The sequence below is a fragment of the Canis lupus genome, chromosome 18 (assembly GCF_003254725.2).
Source record: "Canis lupus dingo isolate Sandy chromosome 18, ASM325472v2, whole genome shotgun sequence".
Classification (NCBI taxonomy): Eukaryota; Metazoa; Chordata; class Mammalia; order Carnivora; family Canidae; genus Canis; species Canis lupus.
Window position 1 is genome coordinate 49,083,526 of NC_064260.1, and position 13,858 is coordinate 49,097,383.

Below are 13,858 nucleotides of genomic sequence, written 5' to 3' on the forward strand. Positions count from 1 at the left end.
CTTGCTGCTTTCAGACATGGGATCTGTTTCTTCAGAATCGGCCAGGCTAGGGAGCTTGGCTCCATGCCTGCTGAATAACACGTAGATAACCATGAACACTTTGCAGGTTGCGTTAAGCTAAGGTGATTCCCAGTGGATTGAGTTTTGCCGACTTGCTCTTTGCCTCCATGATCATGAAAGCAGGTTGTGTGCTGACTCTTCCCAGGTGTGCCCAGGTGTGCCTGTCCCAGCCTCTCCCTTTGCCCCTAGCCACGTCACATGTGGTTAAGTCCACACACCACTCCTCTGCTCCCACCCCCGACTTGTCGTCCCCAGGCAGAGACTCTCCTGTGTCAGGCAGTGGCTCTTCTGAGCCAGTGATCAAGCCTGAAGCCCCAGGGTGCCTCTGAAGCCTGTCTGGCTGGAGCGGGTTGTCCTCCTCACCCCCACTCATGCCACTTTGGGCCACTGTCTCCTGGAAGACTGACTGCCCTTACTTCTTACTGGTCTCACGCCCTGCCCTGCCCACCATCCATACTGCAGCCAGAGTGGTCTTCTGTCTGTTAAAGACTTACTCATTTGAGAGAGCATGTGAGAGAGCATGAACGGGAGATGCAGAGGGAGAGGGAGAGGGAGAGGGAGAGAGAGAATCTCAAGCACACTCCCCACTGAGTGCAGAGCCATACATAGAGCCTCATCTTGCCACCCTGATACCATAACCTGAGCCAAAACCAAGAGTTGGATGCTTCCTCAACTGAGCCACCCAGGCGCCCCCAGAGGGGTCTTCTTGAGACAGAAACAGTAACTTAAAGCCCCTGGATGCTCTTCCTTCACCCTTAGCATAAAACCCAGCTGCCTCCCCTGGCTGCCTGTGGGTCATCCTCTCTGACCATAGCTGCCTGCTCTTGACACCAGCCACCCTGTCCTTGACCTGCCCTTGACCTCTGCCCAGAGTCCTGTTTTACCTTTGGGCCTGAAAGGCTTGCCCTCCAGCTGATCCTTCTGGGCTTCCATGTCATCTAGGAGGTCCCCTCTTGGACCCTCTCTACTTTTTGGCCTCCCTATGTGAGCTCTAGAGGGGCAGGAGGAGGACTTTACTGCCAATGTCTGCATCCTCCCCGTGGCTGGCATGTGGGAGGCAGTCAACAAACGCTTGCCGAAGGAGCAAATAAATGCAGGCCGCATGCCTCTCTGGGCCTGTAATGGAACCATTTGTTCCAATTAGCCGAAGACTAATAAGCTAGTTTGGCTTTTGTAACTGGGCATCTTTGAAAGCATGACACCTGTTTATATTGGTAGGTCCTCCTCCCACTCAGTAGGCTTCAGAAGGTAAAAACAGGAGAAATTGTGATAAGAAAACATACAATTTTGGGTTTTCATTATAGTTCTTGGTAGCTTTTCCCCCTTCTGTTAGCTTCCTTTTTATTGTGGGGCATCCGGTATAGAGCTTAGGAAGAAGGAGCATGGTCCCGGGGCTCCAGGAGGTAGCAGAGGGGCTGGCTGTGCCGGAGGGAGCCGTGAGGTGCATCCTGAGTCCCCAAGGAAGAAGACAGGAACCATGAGGAAGGGAGCCGGAATAGACCTGGCTCTGAAGCCGTTGAAAGGAAACACACTTTTATTGGTTGAGGCAGGGCAGCTAGCCTGAGCAGAGACACCCATAGACACCCACTCCGGAGGATTCTCTGTGTCTCCTTTTCATGGAGTCTTCAGTGGCGCCTGAGCCGGTCTCTCAAGACAGCAGCCACATGCATCCCCCAGAGTCCAGTGCTCCTGCCTGGACACAAGGGGTTCAGGGCCATCAGGGACTCATCTGTGGACTCTCTGGGTTTCTTCTGTGCCAGACTCCAGGAGGTTGGTGGGTGGCAGTGAGATTGGCAGGTGGCTAAACGGCTGCCAACTTCCTGGGTCAGCTGGGTGTGGCCTGGAGGCCTGATGGTAGGGGTGGGGGTGAGGTTCCACTCCTGGACTCCACCGGCCACCCCGGGCCTCTGAGCAGAGGGGACAGTGGGCTGGGTAGTGCTGGACAGGCCGGGGAGGGGCCAGTGGCCCCTGGAATTGGGTCTATTAATGGAATATGAAGTTTGTTAGATGGCTGGGAAAGACTAAATTCAGAACACATCCCAGGTCCAGGTAAGGGGCTAATACCTGGTAAAATGCTGGTTGTGTCACACTGTCCCCTTCTCCTAGGAGATTGCCGAAGATGGCGGAAGCTCACCAAGCCGTGGCCTTCCAGTTCACTGTCACCCCAGACGGTATCGACCTGCGGCTGAGCCATGAAGCTCTTAAGCAAATCTATCTGTCTGGACTACATTCCTGGAAGAAGAAGTTCATCAGATTCAAGGTTTGTGGATCCTTGTTTAAATCTATGTGGTGCTCACGCTAGCACCTGAGAATGCGTCTGGGTGCTGGTGCAGGATGGGTGTGTCAGTGCTGACGGGCACGGGGTTGGTACTTCATCGGGACTTATGAAACACTTCCACATGTACTGGCTCACTGAGTTCTTTTACTTTTATTTATGTATTTATTTTAAAGATTGTATTTATTTACTCATGAGAGACACACAGAGAGCCAGAGACATAGGCATACGGAGAAGCAGGTTCCATGTGGGGAGTCCAGTGCGGGACTTGATCCCAGGACCCTGGAATCACAATCTGAGCCGAAGACAGACGTTCAACCACTGAGTCACCCAGGTGTCCCAGGCTCACTGAATTCTTGAAGAAATTCTGTAAGGCAGGCAGGCTGGTTTGGCACCCTGTAGGCAGGTAAGGCGGTTGTTCAGGGAAGCAGAGTAAAGACTAAAATCCACGTCTCTGAGTTCAGAACTCTTTACACCTTGGAGAAGGAGGATCATTTCCAGCTGTACGAATCGCAGTGAGTTTATCTAACAGATGCCTCGCTGATAAGACAGTCAGATGTTGAAATATATGCATGTAAATTCAAATAGAGTTAACTTCACATGTTCTCAATTCTGTTTACCTGAAAGACTGGGAATTTATTCACTTTTTATAAAGATATTTTATTTATGAGAGAGAGCACGCACATGAGCAGGGGGAGGGGCAGAGGGAGAAGCAGACTGCCTGCTGAGCAGGGGGCCTGACTACAGGGTTCCATCCCAGGACCCCAGGACCGTGACCCAAGCCAAAGGCGACGCCCAACCGAGCCACCCAAGCTTTTTTTTTTTTATTCAAGCACAAGTCTCGTTTTCCATAATCATAATTTTTTTTTCACTTAATCATAATTTATTTTGAAAATCATAGGAGGAATAAGATGCATGTTTGGAAAGAATTCAAATGAGATGACAGTTCATCAAGTTACCTGCCGCAGGGAATGAGGAAAACTCATAACCGTTTATTTATTTTCCAGTTTCCTTTTCAGAGGGTGTAGCTCAGACTAGCGCTGATGAGAAGGCCAAGGAGCCAGAGTAGGTGAGAGCAGTGACTCAGAAGGGCGACAGGCCCCCTGGGAACCGGCCTGGCTGGGCAGGTGCTGCCCCGGGTGGGGCTGGGGGTCCCCGCACACGGCCCTGGCAGCTCCCGCGGTCGAGCAGGCGCCACCTACAGGGGGAAGCGCGCTCTGCCACCTGACCTTCCTGAGAGCAACACCTTTTACCGCCAAATCCAGGGAAAGAGAGACTTGGGTGCAGAGCTGTGGCCATGTGTCCTTGCACCCCAGTGGAAGTGTTCTTTGGTTTCAAAGACCTTGTAGTACTGCTGGCAAGACCAGTGGATAGGAAGAGAGAGGATCAATAGTGCATGGCTGCACCTGACTGCATGGTTACAGAGGACCATGTGGCTCGGAGCTGGAGGGGCCGCCGGGGGAGGCTGGGGTGAGTGGGAGACCTCTTATCTGGACCCTTCTTGCTTTGGTTTTAATGTAACGTAATACATGTATGTGTCTTCACCTTAAAAGAACGTTTACTTCAGAGAACACCAGGAGAAACCCCCACTTTGTTTAAAATCTCTTTCTCGGGGCACCTGGGTGGCTCAGTGGTTGAATGTCTGCCTTCGGCCCAGGTTGTGATCCCGGGTTGAGTCCCACATCGGGTTCCCTCTCAGGGAGTCTGCTTCTCTCTCTCTGCCTATGTCTCCCTGCCTCTCCTTCTGTATCTCTCCTGAATAAATATATAAAACCTTAAAAAAAAAAAATCTTTCTCTTAGACCTCTAGACAATAGGAAATCTATGGGAATAACATGGAAGGATGCAAGTAGCTTCTAAAATAATTCAGAAGAGCTTTGAGAGTTTTTAAATCCATTGTCTTGGTCAAATCAATCTCTTATTAAGAAGGCTTTAGCAAGAATTTTTTTTTTTTTAATTTAATTTAGTAGTTTCGAAACAAACACCAAAATAAAGAGAATAAGGAGGGCAGCCCCGGTGGCGCAGCGGTTTAGCGCCGCCTGCAGCCCGGGGTGTGATCCAGTCCCACATCGGGCTTCCTGCATGGAGCCTGCTTCTCCCTCTGCCTGTGTGTCTGCCTCTCTCTTCGCTCTCTCTGAATAAATAAATAAATAAATCTTTAAAAAAAAAAAGAGAGAATAAGGAGGCACACTGCTTACCTGGGTTCCAGAATTTTATTTCATAATGTGCTTTCTCATTTCTACTTTTTTTGTGGTTTTTAGGGTGGGGAAGTAGGAAGGTTTGGCTGAAGGATCATATCATAGCAAATTCTCAGCCTGGAATGAGGTCTCCTGAAAATATTTGGGGGTCAACAATACAGCCTCATGATTCAAGAGCAACAGGAGGGGTGGTTTTGGAGCTGGTCTTGGGGCATCCCCAAGGTGTAGCAGGTTGGGAGAGAGGACTTCATGGTTGGTTCAGTTATGAGTCAGTCTAGGTAGAGCTCGGGAATCAGTGTTAATAAACTAGTGCCTTGGGTGATTCTGATGTCTTGGGGTCACTCTCAGAGGAATCTGCTTCAGGGAGAGATTTGGCTCAGATGTAGAAGAAGAGAAGGAGCTGGAGGCTCTGGGGAAGATTTCCTCCAGGGACAACGTGGTCACTTAGCCACCATGTGCTACGAATGCCTCCTTACCACTCTGCCCAGGACTCAACGATACATGTTCTGTTTCTAGAATGGCATCATCACTGGCGTGTACCCGGCGAGCCCCTCCAGTTGGCTCATCGTGGTGGTGGGTGTGATGTCAACCATGTATGCCAAGATCGACCCCTCGCTGGGAATAATTGCAAAAATCAATCGGACCCTTGACACTACGTGAGTACTCTTTTCATATCTTAGATTGTCTAGGAAGCTAGCGATTTCTGTTGCTAATAATTTTATGTCTCTTTAAATATAATGACCATTCCTGTTCTGATTGAATCATTTGAAGCTTTGCTCTTCTCCGTAGGCTTTCTTCTGTGTTAAGGTCCACAGGGAGTTTATGGTCTCTTGCAGCTCTTTTTCTGGAGACAGCCTTGGGCCTGGGTTGTGCTGGGACATCGTGTCAGGGCCTGAGGTAGTGTGGTCAGTGCACATAGCCTGGCTGCAGTACCGCTTTTTTTTTTTTTTTTTTTAAGATTTTATATATTTATTCATGAGAGACACACACAGAGGGAGAGAGAGAGAGACAGAGACACAGGCAGAGGGAGAAGCAGGCTCCATGCGGGGAGCCCGATGTGGGACTCGATCCCGGGTCTCCAGGATCAGGTCGTGGGCTGAAGGCAGCGCTAAACCTCTGAGCCACCCGGGCTGAGGCTGCAGTATCCTTAAAAGAAATCTCTGCTTCAGGAACTGGTTCTGGATACGGTCAGTTCTTTGCACTGGAGTCCATGATCCTAACAAGTAGCTGCTCTGGGGGAGACCTCAGCCCCTTAGCTCTCTGTCAGAGTGGCATCAAACCCCAGAGGGAACCCTAGCACTCCTGAGAGTTTCAGGTTTTTCTAGGAGCTTGAAAATAGGCTCTCTTTTCACCATGATGTTTGGCCTAGAGGAGCCTCTGGGTTATTATGTTTCTGGGAAGGTGTATGTAGTGCGAGAGCACTTATGGAACCCTCCCGGCGTCCTTCCTCTGCTGCAGTCCCAGGGATGGGCCCTGACATGCGTGTAGGACCCCCTAAGGTTCAGACTCTACGCTGTGGTGACCTCTCACTGGGGTAAAGTGAAGAAAGGTACACAGGTACGAAGTCTCAGAGAGGAAGCAAGGGACTGGAATTCAGACCCAGCTTGGCACATCTCCAAAATCTAAGCTTCCTGCAACATGCCCTGAGCCTCCATTCAGAGAACCTTCCTGCCACACATACAACGGGCACCACTCCCTGGTTGGCATTTGAGTGACCAGATGATAGAACACAGGCATCTCTGTCACCCTGTTTGCATCTGGCCCTTTGTCTAGAATATTTATTTTTATTTTCTGGCTAGAAAGTATCCCAGTACCTCTATGTCGCCGTAGCTGTTCTGTGCCAGACCTTCCATTCTGTGTCTCTGTTTCTCGTTTGCACTGACAAACCTTCTAGGTCTCTTCCTAGAAAAATGATGGTCTCCCAAGTCCTTGTCACATAGCCAGGCTTTGTTTGGGGCAGTGGTTGCGTGTGGAGGGTAGGGTCCCCTGATGGACCAGATGGTAGCCCAGGGGTGTCCTCACGTTTCCTGGGGTGTACCTGGGGTGTCAGGTGCTGGCCTGAGCAAAACAGACTCCAGGCCTTTTGATAAACCAGCACTTTGCTGGTTGTTTGGATTTAATGTCGTTCCTGCAGAAAGGAATAAATTGGCAGGGTAGGACTTTAGATGAAAACTCTCAGCTCATGACTGAGTCAGACTCCGATGACTTTGAAGAAGGAATTCAGTGTGTGTGTGTGTGTGTGTGTGTTTTAAGATTTATTTATTCATTCATGAGAGACACACAAGAGAGGCAGACACACAGGCAGAGGGAGAAGCGAGCTCCCCATGGGGAGCCAGATGCTGGACTCCATCCCAGGTCCTGGGATCATGCCCTGAGCCGAAGGCAGACGTTCAACCACTGAGCCACCCAGGCGTCCTGGAATTCAGTGGTTTTATGTAAAGGTGTGAACTTCTGCCTTGAGTGGGTGCCCCTTCCCCTTCCCCTGCTTCTTGTTTAAAGCCCAGAGTCCAGCCGAGTTGCTCATGGCCTCCGAGCTGCCTCAAGAACGCTGGCTCCTGCCTCTATAAGCATCTGCAAGGCCTAGAATAAAAATTCCATCATTTCAGGGGAAGTGTGCCTGGGCTGGACGCCTGCTGATTCCTTGCTCTGCCTGGGGGCTGGGGAGGCTGAGACAGCGACCCTGACACTCCCCATGCTCTGGCCAAACCGTGTTCCTGCTGTCAAGACCCTTGTAGACAGCTGGCCTCTGCATGCTAGGTCGTGCTTTTTTTGCATCCTCTTTACACTGTTGTGGGCTTAATACAGATTTTTTTTTTAAGATTTTATTTATTTATTCATAAGAGAAAGAGACACAGGCAGAGGGAGCAGAGGGAGGAGAAGCAGGCTCTATGCAAGAAGCCTGATGCAGGACTCGATCCTGGAACTCCGAGACCATGTCCAGAGCCGAATGCAGATGCTCAACCGCTGAGCCACCCAGGTGTCCCTTAACACAGATTTTTAATTTACTCTCCACTGTGGGCTCTTTTTTTTTTTTTTTTTTTTTTTTAAGGAAGGCTTTTTTAAATTTTTTTTTATGATAGTCACACACAGAGAGAGAGAGAGAGAGAGAGAGAGAGAGAGGCAGAGACAGAAGCAGGCTCCATGCACCGGGAGCCTGACGTGGGATTCGATCCCGGGTCTCCAGAATCGCGCCCTGGGCCAAAGGCAGGCGCTAAACCACTGCGCCACCCAGGGTTCCCTCCACTGTGGGCTCTTTTTTTTTTTTTTTTTAATTTTTATTTATTTATGATAGTCACAGAGAGAGAGAGAGAGAGAGAGGCAGAGACAGAAGCAGGCTCCATGCACCGGGAGCCCGATGTGGGATTCGATCCTGGGTCTCCAGGATCGCGCCCTGGGCCAAAGGCAGGCGCCAAACCGCTGCGCCACCCAGGGATCCCCACTGTGGGCTCTTAACACTGGATTATATTTAAAAGTGTTGGCTATTTAAAGCCCTATAATAATCTGGATCCTTATACGATTTGTCTCTTTGTGTCTGTAAACCGATTGCAGTGAACTGGGCCATCCCTGGCCCAAATTTAGAAGGACCGGGTTAAGGGTCAGTGTTTTCCAGGCATGGGTCATTCTGGAACCTAGGTGGCTGCTTGTTTGCTTTCTTTGAGAGATGGCAACTGAGAAAGTGAGACAGCACACAAGTGGTAGAGAGAAGCAGGATCCCCGCAGAGCAGGGAGCCCAATGATGCAGGGCTCGATCCAGGATCATGACCCAAGTCGAATTCAGATGCTTCACCGACTGAGCCACCCTGGCACCCCAGGTGGCTGCTTTCACAAGCGCAGATGTACCTGGCCCAGCAGGGTGTGCTCTGCTTTTGTCTGACTCCTGCAATCTCAGAAAGAACCTGTTCTTTAAAAGAAAACTTTTTTTGTGAATGCTTGTCATTGAAGCGCCTGTGTGTGTATATCATATAAAAATTGTGAACGTGTATTTATTTGCTAATGTTAAAATACTGTTCGGTTTTTGTTGGTCAATAGGTATGTGTGTCTTTTCCTTTAGTGACATAGTCCTTTGGAATCTAAAATGTAGATTATCTGAAAGATAGGTTCTTAACTCCTAGCTCCAAGCTTGCTTGTAGATTATATTGTCAGCAAAGAATGTGTAGGTGGAAAGTAGAAGCCACAGCTGAGTCTGAACACAAGATTTGACAGATTATAAGGAAAACATGAGTTTTGAAGCAAAACTATTTTACCTTGAAGACAATTTGTTTCAATACTTACGTATCATAAGATGTTAACTTGATGGTTTTTAAATATTGGAGATACCTGTAGGTTATGTATACTGGTTTTAATGATTTGAAGCACACTGAAATATTTTTTTTTAATTTTATTTTAAAAAAATAAAATAAAATAAAATTTTATTTATTCATGAGACAGAGAGGTGGAGACATAGAGGGACAAGCAGGCTTACGTATGGAGCCTGATGCAGAACTCGATTGCATGACCCCAGGATCATGACCTGAGCCAAAGGCAGACACTCAACCATTGAGCCACTCAGGTGCCCCTGAAATAATTTTAAAAAATGAGATATGATTGATATATAATGTTATGTTAGTTTTACGTGTGTAACATTACGATTTGGTAGACGTATATAGCTTAAACTGATAACCACACATCTAGTTAAGTAACACTCCTCTCCACACGAGTACAGATTTTTTTTCTTGTGATGAGACCTTTTAAGATCTACCTTCCTAGCGATTTTTAAATATACAATATGGCACTGTTACCTATGATCCCTAAGACTTTTTTGTCTTAATGCTGGAAGTTTATACCCTCTTTATTAAGATTTTATTTTTAAGAATCTCCACACCCATGTGGGGCTCGAACTCACAACCCTGGGATCAAGGAGTCACACACCCTACCAATGGAGCCAGCCAGGCGCTCCTGGTAATATGTACCTTTTGACCATGGTCCCCCCCCCCCCCCCCCACTTTGCCTGTCCCCTGCCTCAGGCAGCCACCAGCCCATTCTCTGTGTCTGTGAATTTAGAATTTTGTTTTAGATTCCACGTATAAGTGAGATCCTGCAGTGTTTGTTTTTCTCTGACTTATTTCGCTTGGCATAAAGCCCTCAAGCTCCATGGTTGTCACAAACAGCAGGATTTCCTTCTTTTTTATGGTCGAATAACATTCCATCATATTTATATAGCACACCTTCATCCACTCTCCCATCAATGGACACTTGGGTGGTTTTCATGTCTTGGCTCTTTTGGATGATGCTAAATTGGACATGAGGGTGCAGATACGTTTTCGAGAGGGTGATTTCATGTCCTTCCGATAAATACTCAGAAGTAGAATTGCTGGATCATAGGGTAGTTCTATTTTTAGTTTTTTTGAGGAAGCTCCATACGGTTCTCCGCAGTGGCTGCACCCTCAGTGGCTGAGGGTTCCCTATTCTCTGGGTCCTTACCAACATTTTGTTATTTAAATCCTTTTTATTTTATACTAGGTTGTGGTTTCCAGAGCAACTAAAACTAAAAACCACAAAGATTTTTGACAGTCCCATCTTTACCGTACAGTCTATCCCCTTCCTTAGCCAATGAAAACATTTTCTCTTAAGTTTATTATTACTATTATTTTTTAAATATTTAATTTATTTATTTGACAGAGAGAGAAAGAGCACATACACAAGCAGGGGGAGGGGCAGAGACATAGGCAGAGGGTGAAATAGGCTTCCCGCTGAGCAGGGAGCCCCATAAAGGACTCGATCCCAGGACCCCGGGATGATGACCTGAGCCAAAGGCAGATGCTTAATCAACTGAACCACCTAGGTGCCCCTAAGTTATTTATTTATTTTTAAAGATTTTATTTATTTATTCATGAGAGACACAGAAAGAGAGAGGCAGAGACACAGGCAGAGGGAGGAGAAGAAGGCTCCATGCTGGGAGCCCGATGTGGGACTCGATCCCAGGACTCCAAGATCGCTCCCTTAGCCGAAGGCAGACGCTCAACCGCTGAGCCACCCAGGCATCCCCTAAGTTCATTATTTAAATGATCATTTTGTGGGGCGCCTGGTGGCTCAGTCAGTTGGGTGTCCGATTCTTGATTTTGGCTCAGATCGTGATCTCAGGGTCCGGAGATAAAGCCCTGCTTCGGGCTCAGCATTCAGCAAGGAGTTTGCTTGAGATTCTCTCTCTCCCTCCTTCTGCCCCTCCCCCTGCTCACTTGCACTCTCTGTCTAAATAAGTAAATAAAATCTTTAAAAAAAAGATCATTTTATGCCATCAGTTTCTTCATTTATACATAAGTATGCCTGCCTAGATCAAAAAGAAGCTTTTTTGATATAAATGGCTGTAATGGTTTCCCCAAATGATCTGAGTGTCCCATGACTAATGGTGAAACCCAAAGGTAGGTTTGAGGAGGAGGGGCAGGAAGGGAATGGCCCAGAGTTGCTGTGAGCACCCAGCTGAGCAGGTGGAGGTGGACCTGGGGCATGGGTTTCATCGTGGGCAGGCCACCACCTCCCATGTCACCCGTCACCATCCCTAGACCCTGGAGAAAGATGTGCATCTTTCCCTGAGAACACAGGAGGCCTGGTTTATCCTGAGGATAGGAGAGCGGTGTCTGAGTCTTTCAAGAGTTAGGCTGATACTTAGCGAACGTGGTGTTCTTGGAATGTGGTCTCATTTGTGTTCAGGAAGGAAGGCCGCTCTGGCTGGCAGCGTGTGGCATCCACCCTAATGTGTTCTGGGCTTATGTCGTGTCCCTAGGGGCTACATGTCCAGCCAGACAAAGAACGTGGTCAGCGGCATCCTCTTCGGCACGGGCCTGTGGGTGGCCCTCATCATCACCATGCGCTACTCCCTCAAAGTGCTGCTCTCGTACCACGGCTGGATGTTCGCCCAGCATGGCAAGATGAGCCGCGCCACCAAGATCTGGATGGTAAATGACCCTCCCTTCACTCTTGGGGCTGTGTGCATTTTTTAGAACTGCTTTTTTTGGGGTACGCTTGCTGTACAAAAGGCCTCAGAGCAGTTTAGGAGTGTGCATGGCTCGTTGTGTCTGGAGGTAAGTATGCACCTGGTCCATCAGTGCCGCAAACCTAGCCTTCCCCCTACCCCCAACGCTTCCTCATGTCCCACCCTGCTTTTCCTTTGCGGTTAAGAGCATGTAAGCAAAATCTGCCCTCTTAGCAAAGGTGTAGGTGCACAGGGGCAGCGTGATCAGGGGCCCAGTGCTGCAGGCACCTGCCACCCCCGCCACCCCCCCTTCACCATAGTATTCAGTCTTCACTCAGCACAGTGTCTCAGGCGGGTGGCTTTTACTTTGAAAGGGAGATCCTCATGGGACCTTTCCCCTTCTACAATTGGTTGACCTGGGAGTTGACCTCATTGCTCCAGAGCCGTTGATTCATCTTGACTCATAAGTGTGGGCCAAAGAGTATATTTTTCTTTAATGATGTTTGTCACTTCTGAAGGTGGTATGTTAACGTCTTGCCATCCGGATTATCCATCAAAGAGAAGGGACGCCCATCCACTTCTTTGTAGCTTTTCTGACTAAGTCGAAGGCAGACGTTAGGTGGATTCCCCTGCCGACCGGTCCGACCTGGTCTCCCTGATCCACCCCGTGCTTCAGGGTGTCCTGCTGGCTCCCCTGGGCCGCAGCCCGAGCGGCCCTGGTTTGCCGTGCGCATGGATGCCTGTCCCGGATTCCCTTCCTCCCCGGGGCTGCTTGGGAGAGGCACCCCCACGCCCGGCCCACTCTCACCCCTGGGGTGCACTCTCCCCTGACCGACTTCCTGCGCTGGCCTGGGTGTAGTTTCACTGATTGGCAGAGTCAGAGCTGGTGCCCACCCTTGACGGAGTGAGCTAAACGGCGATCCCCGGGGTGGCCCTCCTGGCGTGTGTCCGGTGGAGTCCCAGCTGCCCGCTGTGAGCCCAAGAAATGCCTTCGAGGTCTGAGATCTCAGATCCCAGTGTGAGATGAGCAGGTGTTAGATCCTTCCAGAGGAAAGCCAGGGCCGAGAGTGGGCAAATGTGTGTTGTCTGCTGGGCTTGAGGCAGCCTCCTTGCTGCTCCACTGGGATCGGCTCGAGGTCTGAGCTTCTCAGCTTTGCCTCTGCTCACCCTTGCCAGCACTTTGAGTCAGTCCCCAGACCAAGAGCGGCCTTGCGGAGGTAGCTGGGTGGATCTTGGGCCACGTGCAGACATACAGTCAGCCGGCAACACCTGGGTGCGCATCCTCGCCAGGGCATATCGAAGCATCCATCAGACCTGGGCTTTCATCAGGCCGGTTTCTGTTTGGGGTTCCCTGTTTGTTTGCTAAGGCCTGGGAGTGTCGGGGTGGAAGACCACAAAAAAATCAGTAGTCAGCAAATTGAGGGCTGGCTTGCATCTTTAATGTGGTCTCATGTTTTAAAACATTCCTTTTATTTTTAAAGGGTATGGTCAAGATCTTTTCCGGCCGAAAACCTATGTTATACAGCTTCCAGACGTCACTGCCACGCCTGCCAGTCCCGGCCGTTCAGGACACCGTGAACAGGGTAGGTACAGCTTCGAGCTCACTGGAACACTCCCACTCCCCCATGTGTCAGTCCTCCTGGGATTAAGATTTATGACCCATAGCAGTTGGCTGGCTATACTCAGCGCCGTACTTGTCTAGCTATTGGAGGAGATCTTCCTTTCTGACATATCAGCACATAGGAGGTGTTTTGTTTTTTGATGTTTTTATTTTAATTTGTTTTTTTAAGATTTTATTTATTTACTCACAAGAGACACAGAGAGAGGCAGAGACCTAGGGAGAGGGAAAAGCAGGCTCCCTGCAGGGAGTCCGATGCAGGACTCGATCCCAGGACCCCAGGATCACTCCCTGAGCCAGAGGCACCCCATGAGGTACCTTTTTTTAAAAGGCAGCACATTTGATAGAGAAACAGCTTTGGAAAAAATTTTTTAAACATCTTTGTTGGCAGCCCGGGTGATTCAGTGGTTTATTTTTTTTATTTTTAAAAGATTATTTATTTAGGGGATCCCTGGGTGGCGCAGCGGTTTGGCGCCTGCCTTTGGCCCAGGGCGCGATCCTGGAGACCCGGGATCGAATCCCACATCAGGCTCCCGGTGCATGGAGCCTGCTTCTCCCTCCTCCTGTGTCTCTGCCTCTTTCTCTCTCTCTATGTCTATCATGAATAAATAAAATAAATCTTTAAAAAAAAAAAAAAAGATTATTTATTTATTCATAGAGACACAGAGAGAGAGAGAGAGAGAGGCAGAGACACAGGCAGAGGGAGAAGCAGGCTCCATGCAGGGAGCCTGACGTGGGACTTATCCAGGGTCTCCAGGA

At 49.1% G+C, this 13,858-nt stretch overlaps 1 protein-coding gene across 1 annotated transcript in view; it reads left to right on the forward strand.

The window, feature by feature from the left end:
• Nucleotides 1-13,858, forward strand: part of CPT1A (carnitine palmitoyltransferase 1A) — a 57,066-nt gene that overhangs the window by 12,672 nt on the left and 30,536 nt on the right. The window contains exons 2-5 of the mRNA XM_025445769.3: nucleotides 2,167-2,320; nucleotides 5,049-5,188; nucleotides 11,293-11,464; nucleotides 12,963-13,064. Of these exons, the coding sequence (XP_025301554.1) occupies nucleotides 2,180-2,320; nucleotides 5,049-5,188; nucleotides 11,293-11,464; nucleotides 12,963-13,064 (555 nt within the window). The 5' untranslated portion in view covers nucleotides 2,167-2,179. The remainder of the gene's footprint in view (nucleotides 1-2,166; nucleotides 2,321-5,048; nucleotides 5,189-11,292; nucleotides 11,465-12,962; nucleotides 13,065-13,858) is intronic.